Raw genomic sequence first — 18,142 nt, 5'->3', positions numbered from 1 at the left:
ACGCCCCGCCCCGCTGCACGCCCAACTCGAGCGTCCACTCAGGCGTTACACTTATACCTATAGTGGAATTTTTCAGCTTAATCCCTGCCGCTTCTTTCCGCCATCGGCCACGCGACAACATTCCATCTTCACCTTTTAGATGGTTGGCAAGCCTCAACTGTGCGTAGCTCCAGAAAGTTACTGCCTCGCTACGTGTATATAAATTGTGAAGTGGACTGCCTGCGCTATTTCCGGACGATACGGCCTTGAAACCTTCAAGAAAAAGAAATTGATTTTAGCCAGTCAAAACTTTTATTGAACAATATCCCGGAAAGAAACCGGATCCGGAATCGGATGATAAACGATCCACGCCCGTGTCACGATAATCGCGCAGTATTAGGACGGCCCCTTAAACGTCAGAACTCGGAATCACCTTTGGGTGCGTAGCCAACGTTACAATCGCTTACGCTCCGTAGCGAACGAATCGTAACTGTCTCCGTCGCAATAATATTAGAAGAGTGATAAAGAGAGATGAGTAGTTGAGTACGCTACGCCACAGATTTGTACGTTGGCTAGGCACCCCGTAGATCTTTAGCTCTTGCACGTCCGGCCTCGAAGTACAGACAGCCTCCTTAATCTAATGTGTACTTATCTATGTGTGCGTACGTGTGTCTAATCATAGCAAGTCACAATAATTGCCGGTTGCACTTATCAAAACAATAGCCATGGATTCCTGACCTAGACACAACATGAGTCATGTGATAACATTTACGTTATGCGTTTCTAACAATGGTGTTGGGAAAAAATTATATCATTCTTTAGCTAAATACGTAAAAGTGACTTTAATAGATTAGTTTGCTGAATGAAATGTCGCCTACGGTATTTCCGGACCGATACGTAGGTACGTGTATTACATTACATATATCGTTGTCTGGCATTGACATAGATATCTAGGGACTGGCTTTACGGGCAATAATAATGAGGCATGACAGGGGCCAGTACAGCGGTGTGAAATCGCTACAACGTGATTGGTTGATGAGTTCGCATCACGCGCGCGATTGGTTGACGAGTTCGCATTACGCGCGCTTCGCAACTAGTCGCGTTAGACTGCACGATTGGCTGGAATTCGTGGGTAGCACCGCTGAACTAGTACGATGTTTAGTGCCCCATTAGCCCGTCCTTAGATATTATACGTCAATGTTGTCTGGGTACAACACAAGCCTTCTTGAGTTTACCGTGGGACTTAATCAATTAGTGTAAGAATGTCCCTATTTTTTTTTGAAGGCAGGCAAGGCACTTGCAGCCCCTCTGGTACCACAAGAGCCATATCCTTCTTCCGTTTTCTAATAATACTTACCTATGATCCTTGAGGTCATATAGTGCCCAAATTGTATTTTGTACGTCTCTATTAGGTTTCCACGTTCTCTGCGGTGAATTTTCTTATCTCGTTCATTATAACTTGGCATTGAAAACGCAGAATCTCGTCAACCTACACTTAAAATAGTTTTTATAGCCTATTATACTTTTAATAGGCAGCTACACACTTAACTGCCATTTGTAGAACCTACGTCGATGCGAAAAGGGTTTACTTGGACAAGTAAAAATTTCATCTACTTATAGAGTCTGTGCGGAAAGAGAAGAGTCGTGGAATGTATGGGGCCCAATACATTCCACGACTCTTCTTTTTCCGAACAAACTATAGCTACATTACAACAACAAAGTTTTCTAAACGTATTTAGTTAAAATATTCTAAGTATTCATATACCAGTAACAAAATCCCGAGATTTGTATGTCATGTCATACCATATGAATAACTTGCTATAAAATGTGACGTTCTTAGCCAAAAGTACAGTCGCCATCAAATATATTGGAGCGGCCGAGGTGTTTAACATTAGAGGCGCGTTCAGATATTTGTGATCGCCTTAGCCGCTCCGATATATCTGATGGCGAGTGTAAGTACCTACTAGCTTCTGGCCGCCACTTCGTCTGCGTATGATGAAGATGATGATGATGATAAAAAGTTAAAAACGACTATTTATTTCCTTCCTCGGGCTTTCTATCTACCAAAATTAATTTAAATCGGTTCAGCGGTTTAAGCGTCAAAAGGTAACAGACATACAGACAAAGTTGATTTCGCATTTAAAATATTAGTAGGGATAGAAAGGAGACCTTGTAACGATAAGGAAATTGGACACTGCATTAATATTGCAATTAGTTATTCCTTAAAAAGGATTTATTCGTTTCGTCCATTAACTTTGATTGCCTGGCTAAGTAAATACATTTTATAAATTTTATTAATCATTGCAATTTAAATTGTCTTAAATAGTCATAGTTTTTAACTATTTTTTTTATTACTTAAACGAAACACGAAGTACCCACTATTTATGTATCTTATATATATGAATTTACAGTACCTACACTAGGTGCTACTTTACCGCACTAGTGCGATAATTAGCACAATACGCAACTATGTCGAAAATTTAAAGGACCATGTACTATAAAATGTCGTACGATACATGTGCGAATATTTCCTATTTTTCGTACTATTTTATGGTAGTTATCAATCCTTTCCATGATGGGCCATATATTAAGCATGTTAGTAGAACGTGGTACACCAGTTCTTCCAACAAACTGTGCTAATATTGTCCCATGGCTGATGGGACAGAATAACTCAAAAAGAGGTGTCGACATTAAGTACTGTTACTGAGTCTGGTATCCTTGTATTTTAAACTGAAATAAATGTTTACTTGAACCAGTTGAACCTATGTAAATTCAATGGTGTGTCGGTGTTCGACATGACTTAGGTACTTTTTGAGTAGGGTTCGTGTTTTTAGTGCCGATGACGTCAAACCACATATTTTTCGGTTTTTCGATTATAATATCTCGGAAACTATGCGTCTGAGCGACATGGCCAGTTATACAAAATAAAAGTTGATTAAATTGGTAAGTTCTGGTGGAATGAAACAAAAAGTTCACCGGATATGAGCCCAACTCTAAGTGTCTACATTTTTTCTCGCGCTTTCTCGTATAATACAGCCCTGTGCACACCGAATGCGTGCGCGTAGACGTGAACGTGTACGTTGTAATATACAGGTCCTTATGAGAGACGGCACACCGCTTGCGTGACGTGTGCGTGCACGGCTCCAACATTTAGCGCACGTGCACGTCTACGCACACGCTGTCAGTGTGCTCTGGCCTTACAGAGGTATACCATCTGGAAAGTACTAACATAAACAATATTACGATTCATAAGAATCCGTCCCCAGTAACGGCGGCCAGTATCAACATAACGACCTATAAATAGAAGAATATGTTCCTCGTGCCTCTTTTATCCTTTTGGCCCAGTTTGCTTAGTAAATACTGGAAAATTTGTCAACTGGAGTTGTGACAGTCACTTTTAGTTAATTTTCTGATACTTAAAAGTGGCGTATGGTCACTACTGTCATTAGTAAGGGGGGAAAATTGTCAGAGCGTTAAGAGTGCGTGTTCAGATATTGTGAACACCTTGGCCGCTCCGGTATATCTGATGGCGACTGTACTTATAAAAGAGGTGCATTGGTAAAATAGTGTTTTGAGAAACATTTGTTGCCGCGATTACAACACCATAACACATCTGTGTTGCTATAGCCAGATTTGGCCACCTGCCATTATGTAAAAATAGTAAAAAAGTTTTCTTTGGATCATAATGTGCATATAGTACCTAAAAGAGGCTAACCCAGCCAATAGTACTGAACACTGAACTTCACCAAATTCAATGCTACCTGGTTCATATGAATATCGAAACTCTTTGCCAGTCATTCATATATTCATTAATATGATCTGCTATTTTTTTCTGGACCAATTATTGAAGATGTTCTGTCATTTTATCATAACGAAAACCCAACAATCAACCCATCATTTATCTAAACATTACATAAGCATTAGCACGCTTTAACACATATTATCCTTTCAGGACGAGACGATCCTCTGCGTGATGAAGTATCTAGACATGCAATCGTTGTGCCGCTGCGCGCAAGTCAACAGACATTTCAACAGGCTAGCGTCTGACGCCATCCTGTATCGTAGCATTGACCTTAGACCGTATTGGCATTGCGTGCAATCTCAAGTAAGTACGAAACCAATCTGTTCATAAATATCTGAACAAGTCAACGTGCATTTCAACAGGCTAGCGTCTGACGCCTTCCTTGCCATGCCTTAGGCCGTATTGCAGTGGTTCCTAACCTTTTCATTCCGGTCACCCCTATGACTAACTAGGGAACCTGATTTTACCCCTTCTCCCAATGATAATAAAAAATAAAACGTGTACGTTTGTTGTATTGTTAAATTAGGTTAGCTTATTACCCCCGTAAAATACCAGTTTTACCCCCACGGGGGTAATTACCCCCAGGTTAGGAACCACTGCCGTATTGGCTTGCGTGCAATCCCAAGTAAGTAATATACTATGTACTTCTACCTATCTAAATAACAGTCTCGTCACTGACAAAAATCTTCCAGTGGAACGCCCCCAATATACAATCACCCATCAGATGTATTATATCGGAGCGGCCAAGGTGTTCACAAATATCTAAACAACAGACATTTCAACAGGCTAGCGTCTGACGCCATCCTGTATCGCAGCATTGACCTTAGGCCGTATTGGCATTGCGTGCAATCCCATGTAAGTATGAAACCAATTGTCTATATAAACTGTGACGTCACTAAAAGTGGCTAAGGTGTTCATAAATCTGTGAACAAGTCAACATGCATTTCAGCAGGCTAGCGTCTGACGCCATCCTGTATCGCAGCATTGACTTTAGGCCGTATTGGCATTGCGTGCAATCTCAAGTAAGTATGAACTATCTACATATTCTAACAATTCCAAGTCTGCTGTTCAGCCTGGGCAAAAATATGCTATCCTATGTCTGTCTGGCTCTCTACAGGTCGCATTTCTCAAACGATTCTCGTGACATCTTGTGAGGTTGTGTCGATAATTATATGACATTTTCTTTCTTTGACTTCTGGTGGAATGCCCCTAATATAATACAGTCGCTATCAGATATATCGGAGCGGCCAAGGTGTTCATAAATATCGGAACAACAGACATTTCAACAGGCTAGCGTCTGACGCCATCCTGTATCGCAGGCCGTATTGGCATTGCGTGCAATCTCAAGTAAGTATGAAACCTAGCGATGACTTCTGCTGGCATGCCCTCAATATACACTCACTATCAGATATATCGGAGCGGCCAAGGTGTTCATAAATGTCTGAACAACAGACATTTCAACAGACTCGCCTCTGACGCCATCCCCTATCGTAGCTTTGACAGGCTGTATTGGCATTGCGTGCTATCCCAAGTAAGTATGAACTATGTGTATGTACGTACATATTCTAACAGTTCCGCTATTCATTGGCCTAACGAGTGTGAAACCTGAGCGATGACACTTTCTTTTCAGCTTGGGCAAAAATGCTTTCGTATGTCCGGATTTCCGGATGTTCTCTACAGGGGCCCGTTTCTCAAAAGCTTGTAACTTGTAATAGGTGTAATACAAGTGGAAGTCCCTTTCTAACAAAAGCTGTCATAAAGTGACATCCGCTTGTATTACAAGTTACAAGCTTTTGTTTGACAATCGGGCCAGTGGTCGTATTTCTCAACCGATTCTCGTGAAATCTTGTCAGGTTGCGTCAATAATTATAGTCTGTTCAACAACTTTGTCAGTAAATAAGGCGCGAAATTCAAATTTTCTATGGGACGATAGCTTTTGGCGCCTACATTTTTAAAATTTGCCGCTTTTTTCTACTGACGTAAATTGCTTGACATACTATAGCTATATGGAATATTCCAAATGTTGCCTGCCTAGAAAAAACGACGATTCTCTACCAAACAGCTTTATTTACTGTACTGCTATTCATAGCTCGGAAGTAAAATTAGTTTTGCCTGACCGCTGTCAAAGACAAAACGCTATAATAAAAGCATAACGCTATATGGTGACGTCTTTAAGCGGATTAATAGTAGAATCATTGCTTCTTTTTAGGGTTCCGTACCCTATTACTAAGACTCCGCTGTCCGTCCGTCCGTCCGTCTGTCTGTCACCAGGCTGTAATTCATGAACCTTGATAGCTAGACAGTTGCAATTTTCACAGATGATGTATTTCTGTGGCCGCTATAGCAACAAATACCTACTATAAAAACAAAATAAAAGAAATATTTAAGTGGGGCTCCCATGCAACTAATGTGATTTGAGTTTTTTTATTGTTTACTTCTTAATTTATTAAAAATAACCATAACATATCTGGGGGCACGGCCGTGCCCCCGCCAAGACGAGACAAACGGCAAAAGGCAGTGCATATCTTTTCTCGGCACGTTACGTCGTATTTTCGAACCCTCGTAGTTTCGGCTAGGATACATAATATAAATCAACAGTTTTCGCCTATAAAACCTGTAGTATGTATTTTATAAATATGTAGTTGTTGCATATAATTTGTGCAATAAAGTTTAAATAAATAATACATATTTGCAGGTACTGGTGACTCTTTCAATGCGGTGCAAATTCCTTCAGAAACTTGACCTGTCATGGTGTGGAAGCCATCTTATGATACTTCCCAACTACGTTGTAAAGTAAGTCATTTGTCTAGTTATGATTTCTGTATCTATAAGTACTATTTATCCGTACTAATATAGGGTCCTAGCTAAATTGGTTGTTTCATACTTACGCTATATGATGTCCAATTTAGCTAGAACCCTAAATGGCGTAACAATCATGGAGCGTGACTGTACACATTACTATTAACTCAATTAATCGCCATCTTGTTCCATTGTAAATAGATCTACTTTCCGGCTTTACAATTACATCTCACAATTAATCGCATTAACTTAATGTTCAGTTAAGTCAATGTCAATTGCAATCTTTTCAACACTGTCGGACAATGCATTGGGAAAATTGTCTAGTCATTTAAACGGGCCAAAGGTGATCGATAATGAATCTTAGTGCATGACGTTACAGTTGATTTTTCCGTGCCCTCTACACTGTAACATCTTACAAAGCAACATTGACATTGCTGTATCTTTTTACTGAGATGCCAATATAGTAGTGTTATGTCTTATATTTCTATCATTGCAGTTTCATAACGTTATGTTGTAGGCCAAAAATTTCCTATTAGGTTAAAGACATTTTATAAAAAGATTATACTTTTGTAGACAAATTTGACAATACAATAAAAGTTAACGACTCAGGTACATAAATAGATATTTATACCGTTATTTTTTATTTGAGTCTCAAGTATTGAAAAAATGTATCCTGCCTGTCCGCGAAAATGTCCTCATCACACTGGCAGCTTTGCCACGAAAACATTTATGTTATTATGGCAATATTAAAAGGATGAAACGTATAATTCCTGTTATCTGATTATGCTGATGCTTCGGCTCTGATTTCGAAATTTTGTGGCCTTTATTTGTAGTACAGTTACTGTTTGATGTGAACTGACATAGGAGATAATATGTGGAATGTATTCCCAACGCCTACCAAACACGAACTTTTGGCAAAATAAACCACTATAAATAAGATCTTTGTTTAGGAACAATTGTTAAGGATAACAGGATCAAGTTATATTAGTAAATAGCTTGGTAGTGAAAAAAAGGGAGTTAGAATTGTGATGTATATTTTCCTCGAGCTTGGTTTCGATTTCGCGGCCCCTAACTTATTCAGGTATTCAGCATTAAATATATAGAATGCCATTTAGAATTTGTGAGTAGTGTGCGATATTAGGTAACTCATACCTATTTTAGTTACGGAAAGTTACAAATCCATACTTCCATACTAATATTAATATTATAAAAGGAAGTCTGTCTGTCTGTCTGTTACCTCTTCACGCTTAAACCGCTGAACTGGTATAGAGATTTTGTTTGAGGCCCGAGGGAGGACAGGATAGTTTTTATCCCAGAAATCATCCCTTAAAGGTGTGGAATTTTATATGGGGACTTACCAACAACTGCATAACACACTTTGTCGATAGGAACTGAGTCCGCGCGGTGTAGCACCGGCGCTGGTGCACGATTTAGTTGAAATTTGGTATAGAGATAGTTTGAGTCCCGGGGAAGGGCAAAGCGTAGTTTTCATTTAAGAAATAACCCTAAAAGGGGGGTCGACGTTTTTATGGGGAATCAACAAAACGCAGATTGGATAAAATAATAGTTACATAAATTACTGATTCCGCGGAGACGAAGTCGCGGGCAAAAGCTAGTGTTTTAATATGCCAAAAGGTTGCCAAAATGCCGCGTCGTGAAAAATGTCGAAAAACACCTTTTTACTTTTATAACTAACACGGGACTTAATCGCGTAAGACTTACGTTTATTTATGGCCTGACGTTTCGAACGTGACGTTAAGTTCATGGTCACAGGCAGACTCTGCCTGTCTGCCTGTGACCACGAAGTCCACTTAACCTTACGTGATTAAGTCACGTGTTAGTTACAAAAGTATGAGTGAGAATCGTGTTAGTTTAAATCAAAATATCTTATGTAATTTTCTTAATTTACAGCTTCCTCAAAGACAATGGCGCCGAGTTAACACACTTAAGGATGAATTGCTGCAAGTTCGTTAACAACGCCGTGCTAAGAGCGATCGTTGACACCTCTATTTACCTTCAAGGTTTGCATATTTATAACTCGTTAGAAAACTCTACATACTGTAAGACTAGCGATCCGCCCCGGCCTCACACGGGTAAACCTTAACACATTCATTTCCACCCAGCCAAACAAGACATCAGGCCACAACAATTTCGTCATATAAAGCTGTAGTACCACGATCCCGACTATCGGGTCGTCCGGCCTGGAAACGAAATCATAAAATACCCGATAGTCGGGTTTTCGGAACTGAATGTATTAATAAATTATACACCTAAACCTTTCTCAAGAATCACTCTATTGATAGGTGAAAATCGCATGAAAATCCGTTTAGTAGTTTTTGACGCGACAGACAGACAGAGACGGGGCGGGAGACTTTGTTTTATAAGGTGTAGTGTAATTTTCTTTTTCAACTCTTAGATATAGCTAGCACTGTAGCTATAATATGGTGTTAATTAGTTTGTAATATTTCCGCTAAATTGTAAAACATGCTGTGTACACTTGTTTTGGATCTCGTGCTAGATTTAAGCCATAATGTACAATTGTATTTACCCATGATATTGTACGATGTCTGTTTAGTGTACCTAATAAAGTAAAATAAAAAAAAAAAAAAAATATAAAAAAAACTTTTGCTACACACCTTAGCAATTTAGCCTTCAAATCATCAGCATAATAAATGTTATGTATGTAATTAAAACTTGCAACTACCCGAAATTGAATAGCCAGATAATAATAACATTCAATGAGTTAGTCACATTAACGCATTATTTATATACCTACGCTTAATTGTAACCTAACACTATATGGTTGACACTAATTGCCAATAAAGTGCATAGTCTTACAATTCGTTATGTCCTTTTATAGCAGTATTTAATATTAAATACTTAATATGATACTTTAAGATGTGTTCCATAATAAAAGTTGTCAGACATGACCTAAATTTGAAGAATTCCACTCGTTTTTACGAAACTCCATTAAAAATACTTCCGAGCCTTTAAAGACTTGAGCCTCCGAATAAAGATTCCGTCTACAATTTTGTAGGTCTTATCTGAATATTTACTAGATAGTAGCATGGTGTACCTAAGTTACCTAACCCATGAATTTTACACGAAGACAATGAAATTTGTTATATTGTAAAAATAAAATCTCTGAAAAGGACTCAAGGCTACAACAGACTCGGGTCTCTAACAAGTTGAGAAGAACTCGAGTTAAGACTTAATTATAAGAGCTTGAAATACTAAGTCGAGTCTTAAAGTAGAGGACTCAAAGGACTCGAGTCTTAATCAACGCTATTTATATCGCAGAGTACGGATTAAGTTTGAAAAACCCCATTATTCCTAATTTATTTTCCATTGTTTCCAGAGTTATGCCTCCGTTCCGTAGTCGGCTGCTCAGACTGGCAGTGCCTCTCTTCACTCACAAATCTGAAACGACTAGACCTGTACAGGACAGATATAACAACGACAGCTGCTGTGGCTATAGTCGTGTCCAATCCTGAACTGCAACACATCAATGTTGGTAAGTATTTAATATTACTTGGCCTATTGTTTCTAGTTGTCTCCGTTCCGTAGTCGACTGCTCAGACTGGCAGTGCCTCTCTTCACTCACAAATCTGAAACGACTAGACCTGTACAGGACAGATATAACGACGACCGCCGCTGTGACTATAGTCGTGTCCAATCCTGAACTGCAACACATCAACGTTGGTAAGTATTTAATAGTACTTGGCCTATTGTTTATAGTTATGCCTCCGTTCCGTAGTCGGCTGCTCAGACTGGCAGTGCCTCTCTACACTCACAAATCTGAAACGACTAGACCTGTACAGGACAGATATAACGACGACAGCTGCTGTGGCTATAGTCGTGTCCAATCCTGAACTGCAACACATCAACGTTGGTAAGTATTTAATAGTACTTGGCCTATTTGTAAATATACACATAAATACATATATGTAAATCGGATGACAATGCAATATTATGATGACATAGAGCTGATCTGATGATGGAGACAGGAGGTGGCAATGGGAACTCTATCAGTCGTGGCTCACTCCGCGATTTCGTCGCGTCGCTACAAGTACCTACAAGTACATGCGGCCCACACCAATTTTGGTGTTTAGCCGTAGTAGTTGCCGCTACGGGGACGCCCGCTCGCGCTTTCATATCTGTCGTAATTTCGTAATAGACGCGTTATGTTAGAGAGTGAATCTCTGATATAACAACGCAAACTAATTGTGTCTCGAAAAAGTACAGTCAGCGATAAAAGCTTGCACCAAAAATGAAATTTAGCCAAAAACTTATTTATTTACAGGCTCATGCAAGATGATATCAGCCATGGACGAAGTAGCCATAGCGCTAGGCATGAACTGTCCCGAGCTGGTCTCCGCGGACTTTTGGAAGTCCTACTCGCTGACTCCTACCGGCATCAGGGCGCTCGGCAACTGCAGGAAGCTGCAGGAACTTGACGTCGGATGGTGGTAAGATATGTACCAGTTAACCACATGCATAGACTAGGAATCCTTAGGATGTCTTGTCTTCACCACATACGAGAAGGAGGTGACGGGTGAGAAAGGTTGCCAGAGCTCTATGAGGGTGCGAAGTGTTAGGGTCGGCAACGCGCATGTAACACCTCTGGAGACTTGGAAGTCCTCGCTGACTACCACCGGCATCAGGGCGCTCGGCAACTGCAGGAAGCTGCAGGAACTTGACGTCGGATGGTGGTAAGATATGTACCAGTTAACCACATACATAGACTAGGAATCCTTAGGATGTCTTGTCTGTGACCACATACGAGAAGGAGGTGACGGGTGAGAAAGGTTGCCAGAGCTCTACGAGGGTGCGGAGTGTTAGGGTCGGCAACGCGCATGTAACACCTCTGGAGACTTGGAAGTCCTCGCTGACTACCACCGGCATCAGGGCGCTCGGCAACTGCAGGAAGCTGCAGGAACTTGACGTCGGATGGTGGTAAGATATGTACCAGTTAACCACATGCATAGACTAGGAATCCTTAGGATGTCTTGTCTGTGACCACATACGAGGAGGTGACGGGTGAGAAAGGTTGCCACAGCTCTACGAGGGTGCGGAGTGTTAGGGTCGGCAACGCGCATGTAACACCTCTGGAGACTTGGAAGTCCTCGCTGACTACCACCGGCATCAGGGCGCTCGGCAACTGCAGGAAGCTGCAGGAACTTGACGTCGGATGGTGGTAAGATATGTACCAGTTAACCACATACATAGACTAGGAATCCTTAGGATGTCTTGTCTGTGACCACATACGAGGAGGTGACGGGTGAGAAAGGTTGCCACAGCTCTACGAGGGTGCGGAGTGTTAGGGTCGGCAACGCGCATGTAACACCTCTGGAGACTTTTGGAAGTCCTCGCTGACTACCACCGGCATCAGGGCGCTCGGCAACTGCAGGAAGCTGCAGGAACTTGACGTCGGATGGTGGTAAGATATGTACCAGTTAACCACATGCATAGACTAGGAATCCTTAGGATGTCTTGTCTGTGACCACATACGAGAAGGAGGTGACGGGTGAGAAAGGTTGCCAGAGCTCTATGAGGGTGCGGAGTGTTAGGGTCGGCAACGCGCATGTAACACCTCTGGAGACTTTTGGAAGTCCTCGCTGACTACCACCGGCATCAGGGCGCTCGGCAACTGCAGGAAGCTGCAGGAACTTGACGTCGGATGGTGGTAAGATATGTACCAGTTAACCACATGCATAGACTAGGAATCCTTAGGATGTCTTGTCTGTGACCACATACGAGAAGGAGGTGACGGGTGAGAAAGGTTGCCAGAGCTCTATGAGGGTGCGGAGTGTTAGGGTCGGCAACGCGCATGTAACACCTCTGGAGACTTTTGGAAGTCCTCGCTGACTACCACCGGCATCAGGGCGCTCGGAAACTGCAGGAAGCTGCAGGAACTTGACGTCGGATGGTGGTAAGATATGTACCAGTTAACCACATGCATAGACTAGGAATCCTTAGGATGTCTTGTCTGTGACCACATACGAGAAGGAGGTGACGGGTGAGAAAGGTTGCCAGAGCTCTATGAGGGTGCGGAGTGTTAGGGTCGGCAACGCGCATGTAACACCTCTGGAGACTTTTGGAAGTCCTCGCTGACTACCACCGGCATCAGGGCGCTCGGCAACTGCAGGAAGCTGCTGGAATTTGACGTCGGATGGTGGTAAGATATTTATGATACTTAACCATACACGATCAGTGTTGTGAATAACGCTTTTTTTTAAAGCTACAAGACTCGAGCCCTCAAGACTCGTAAGTTTTGAAGACTCGACTATATTTGAGAATTGTATTTATTTATTTTACGCGTATCGTCTTTGCCGCCTTTGAGGCGTTAAGCCTCGAGAGTCTTACGGGGTTCGAGTCTTTAAGCCTCAAAATGAGCGTTATCCATAAAACTACACACGATCCAATAGGATCTTCAAACTCTCCAGAAAAGAGCGTACTTCCATCTTAAATGCCGGCAACGCACTTTCAACCCCTCGGGTGTTCGCTTACCATTAGGCGATTCGTCTGCTCGTTTGCCTCCTATATCATAAAAAACACGAGAAGGAGATGGCGAGATGACTTGGACGCATTCTACCATTTCTATCTGAATTGGTGGGAAAATATAGGCAGCAGGGTCGATTGGAGGAAACTACGAACTTTGCTCAGCAGTGGGACACTAATAAAATTAAAATAAAACACACTAGTGTAATAGATTCGTCATGTCTGTCTGTCTGTCTGTCTGTCCGTCTGTCCGTCTGTCCGTCTGTCCGTCTGTCTGTCCGTCCGTATGTCACAGCCACTTTTCTCCGAAACTATAAGAACTATACTGTTGAAACTTGGTAAGTAGATGTATTCTGTGAACCGCATTAAGATTTTCACACAAAAATAGAAAAAAAACAATAAATTTTTGGGGTTCCCCATACTTCGAACTGAAACTCAAATTTTTTTTTTCATCAAACCCATACGTGTGGGGTATCTATGGATAGGTCTTCAAAAATGATATTGAGGTTTCTAATATCATTTTTTTCTAAACTGAATAGTTTGCGCGAGAGACACTTCCAAAGTGGTAAAATGTGTGTCCCCCCCCCCCCCTGTAACTTCTAAAATAAGAGAATGATAAAACTAAAAAAAATATATGATGTACATTACCATGTAAACTTCCACCGAAAATTGGTTTGAACGAGATCTAGTAAGTAGTTTTTTTTTTATACGTCATAAATCGCCTAAATACGGAACCCTTCATGGGCGAGTCCGACTCGCACTTGGCCGCTTTTTAAATGCTTAAATATGACAACAATATAGTATGGAATATAATATTTAAAATTTTCGCGGTTTGAACACATTTATAGAAGAGTCTATCGCGAAATTTATAATGATGCGAAATATAGTATGGATTTTTTTTAGTTCTATTTTATTTCATTTTTACTATTTTATGTCGCACTATACATCAGCCAGCCTATTATGGATAGCTTTATCCATCTTTATCCACGTGATAAAATAACTGTCACTGTTTAACACCGTGGGAAAGAAAGTGACGGACACCATTTTATCACGCTGTCACGTAGACAAGAACGACCATCATATCCGTACAGGATTGTATAAAATATTGTTTGTTTCAGTCTCCAAGCCGGCGGTTCCGGCGAATGGCTAGCATGGCTAAACGGCGGCGAACTCCGCAAGCTATTCCTAGGCGCCTTACGTGGAGTGTGTGACAGAGACCTTAGGAACCTGCTGCCGAGAGTACCCAAGCTGACACAGCTGGACTTGCTGGGTGTTAGGGCTGTCACACCTGATATATGTGGCGCGTAAGTATATTAGTACAAGTAGGGTTCCACGGAGTTGTATTTTGTGTGACAGAGACCTTAGGAACCTGCTGCCGAGAGTCCCCAAGCTGACACAGCTGGACTTGCTGGGTGTTAGGGCTGTCACACCTGATATATGTGGCGCGTAAGTATAGTACAAGTAACTAGTGTTCTAGGGAGTTGTATTTTGTGTGACATAGCTTAGGAATCTGCTGCCGAGAGTCCCCAAGCTGACACAGCTGGACTTGCTGGGTGTTAGGGCTGTCACACCTGATATATGTGGCGCGTAAGTATAGTACAAGTAACTAGTGTTCTAGGGAGTTGTATTTTGTGTGACATAGCTTAGGAACCTGCTGCCGAGAGTACCCAAGCTGACACAGCTGGACTTGCTGGGTGTTAGGGCTGTCACACCTGATATATGTGGCGCGTAAGTATCTTAGTACCAGTAGGGTTCTACGGAGTTGTATTTTGTGTGACAGAGACCTTAGGAACCTGCTGCCGAGAGTCCCCAAGCTTACACAGCTGGACTTGCTGGGTATTAGGGCTGTCACCCCTGATATATGTGGCGCGTAAGTATCTTAGTACCAGTAGGGTTATACCGAGTTGTAGTACTTCGTGTGACATAGCTTAGGAACCTGCTGCCGAGGGTCCCCAAGCTGACACAGCTGGACTTGCTGGGTGTTAGGGCTGTCACACCTGATATACAGTATGTAACTGAACGAAAAGCAATTACTCAAACCCGTTAATGTTTAGGTCATACTGAGCAATTTTTACTATGGGACCAACCCCGAAAACGCGGAAAAAAAATTGGAAGTTTCATACGTTTTGCTGGTCTGATGTTGAAACTTCCTATGGGAGAGTCAATGTTTTTTTCGTGATTTCGGGGTTGGTCCCATAGTAAAAGTTGCTCAGTATGACCTAAACATTAACGGGCTTGAGTAATTGCTTTTCGTCCAGTTACATACTGTATGTGCTGCGTAAGTATCTTAATACCAGTGTAGGGTTCTACGGAGTTGTATTTTGTGTGACAGAGACCTTAGGAACCTGCTGCCGAGAGTCCCCAAGCTGACACAGCTTGACTTGCTGGGTGTTAGGGCTGTCACCCTTGATATATGTGGCGCGTAAGTATCTTAGTACCAGTAGGGTTCCCTCACCAATTTTGGTGTCTAGCCATAGTAGTTGCCGCTCACCGCTACGGAATGGACGCCTGCTCGCGCTTGCGCCACCTAGCGGCCATATCTGTCGTAATAGACGCGTTTTGTTAGAGAGTGAATCTTCTGTACCTAGTACTATTATTTATTCTGTGATTGTGTTCTGATTGGAATATATTTTCTTCGCAGGATCTTAGCAGAATGCCACGAGCTGAGACTGTTGGATGTCAGTTTCTGTGATCAAATACAAGAATCTCAGGTAAACTATTTTATTTTTGAAGTGAAAACTTCTTTAGCGGCGCTGGGCACTTTTTGAGGTGGGGACAAAATGATAGACTCGAGACAGCGTAAGGCGATCACGTGACCGTAAGGGGCGTAATGTTTAGATGGCCACTCATAATTTAGATGGCATTTAAATCAATAAAGAAAAACTCAATGTTATTTGACATTTATGTTGCGGACTCCTTTTCAAGACTCTTTACCTATGTTCAAATAATTTGACGTTGTCATGGCAGTATGTAAATAAACATGTCAATGAAAAAGTGTGATCTTATTTGAGAATGATAATAATATATAATAAATAAATAGAATACCTCCGCTAAACGTATGTATCGTGTCACCGGGCGTCGGTAACATAGTGAAGTGAGTTTTCACTTCTATCGGCACACGGCCGAGATAGGCATAAACGACCAATGGGCATATGCGAATTAAATGTCCTCGCTGCGCCCGGGCATTTACATCATACTTGGCCAGCAATTCCCGATTTCCCGGCATTTATATGTAGTACCCTACATAAGTACTATGCCAAATATGCTAAACGCTAAGTATCAAAATATTTGTAGAGCACCAACCTCCTAATTTGTTTACATTTGGTTACGACTTGTAAACATTGCAGTTTTTCGTTATACAACGCTACACGTCGACTTCGCACATTGTCGTAATTATTTACGAGCTTAAATAATAGTTGGCGGACCTTACTCAGTATAGACTTTATTAAATTTATTTAAAATAAGCCCCTTATAAACCGCAAACAATTTGAATGAATGACATAAATTGACAACTGACTTTTAGGTTTTTATTAATCATAGACAATTGGTGATACAACAAGGTAATATCTGTCAACAATTTTTGGCTAGCCAGACTCTATGAAAGTAACGGAAGCGAAAGAGGTATGTCAGGATCGTAGCAAATGGAAATCCGTGGCGTCTGCCTACCCCTTCGGGAAATAGGCGTGATTATACAGGGTGCTTCCTGTAACAGGAGCAATAAATTAAACTGTAGGCTGTACTCCTCAAACTGACCAACATTTGTTCAGCAACTTTTGAAAATAACTCATGTTTTGATTTTTATTACACTTTAAAGTTTATTCTAAGACACAATGTATTGCAAATTTTGTTATTTTTAAAGCGTGACAAGCAACTTCAAACACACTGATGTCAGCGTACATTGAAGGCAATATTTATTTTGTATGAAAAAGAGGAAGTATAAAGGATTCATATTTTTTAAAAGTTGCTGAACAAATGTTGGTCAGTTTAAGGAGTACAGCCTTTAGTTTAATTTATTGCTCCTGTTACAGGAAGCACCCTGTATATGTATGTATGTAGGCATGTGTATATGTAGTACCTACACAATGTAGTCTTATTTTTCCAGGTACTAGAATGGCGTGAGCGCTACCCCCACGTCAGCATAAAGCGGTCCTTCCAGTCCGCCACATTGACCGCCACACCAAACCCTCTGTTCCTGGCCCCGAGCCTGGAATGATGCTGCACCGTATGCCCGATGTTCGTGCTGATGAAGAAGATAGGAATCTATTCATTTCTATGTAGGTGTTGCAGGTAAATTATACATTGACGTATTATATCAGGACGGGCAATAAAAACCGGCCAAGTGCGAGTCGGACTCGCGCATGGAGGGTTCCGCACCATCAACAAAAAATAGAGTAAAACAAGCAAAAAAACGGTCACCCATCCAAGTACTGACCCCGCCCGACGTTGCTTAACTTCGGTCAAAAATCACGTTTGTTGTATGGGAGCCCCACTTAAATCTTTATTTTATTCTCTTTTTAGTATTTATTGTTATAGCGGCAACAGAAATACATCATCTGTGAAAATTTCAACTGTCTAGCTATCACGGTTCGTGAGATATAGCCTGGTGACAGACGGACGGACGGACGGACGGACGGACAGCGTAGTCTTAGTAATAGGGTCCCGTTTTTACCCTTTAGGTACGGAACCCTAAAAATGGTACTAGTTCAGCGGTGTCACTCACGAATTCCAGCCAATCGTGCAGCCTGACGCAACTAGTTGCTACCAATCGCGCGCGTGATGCGAACTCATCAACCAATCGCGTTGTAGCGGTGTCATTCCCAGGATATACGTCAATGAAATTATATGTTTGAGTTTATGGGAAAATAATAGGAGTTAATTTTGTATCTGGTTAGTTTTTTGTCATTTAAAGTACGAGATTGAGTTAAAAAGAATGAGCTAAATTCACCTCCTTTACTGCGTAAAGCGGTCCTTTCAATATGGTACCATCGCCCGCACTATTAACTGTACATCAGTGGACCTTATGCATTTTGTAATAAGGTTCATCTATGTACATTAAGGAGT

At 41.4% G+C, this 18,142-nt stretch overlaps 1 protein-coding gene across 1 annotated transcript in view; it reads left to right on the top strand.

The window, feature by feature from the left end:
- The window catches only part of LOC134652816 (F-box/LRR-repeat protein 4), a 28,317-nt gene extending 10,945 nt beyond the window's left edge, over positions 1–17,372 (top strand). Inside the window, exons 6-13 of the mRNA XM_063507992.1 lie at positions 3,932–4,084; positions 6,477–6,574; positions 8,492–8,601; positions 9,939–10,094; positions 10,884–11,049; positions 14,200–14,385; positions 15,723–15,792; positions 17,184–17,372. Of these exons, the coding sequence (XP_063364062.1) occupies positions 3,932–4,084; positions 6,477–6,574; positions 8,492–8,601; positions 9,939–10,094; positions 10,884–11,049; positions 14,200–14,385; positions 15,723–15,792; positions 17,184–17,294 (1,050 nt within the window). The 3' untranslated portion in view covers positions 17,295–17,372. The remainder of the gene's footprint in view (positions 1–3,931; positions 4,085–6,476; positions 6,575–8,491; positions 8,602–9,938; positions 10,095–10,883; positions 11,050–14,199; positions 14,386–15,722; positions 15,793–17,183) is intronic.
- The last annotated feature ends 770 nt before the right edge of the window (positions 17,373–18,142 follow it).

Source organism: Cydia amplana, chromosome 12 (genome assembly GCF_948474715.1).
Source record: "Cydia amplana chromosome 12, ilCydAmpl1.1, whole genome shotgun sequence".
NCBI lineage: Eukaryota > Metazoa > Arthropoda > Insecta > Lepidoptera > Tortricidae > Cydia > Cydia amplana.
This window is presented reverse-complemented; position numbering and strand designations above follow the sequence as displayed.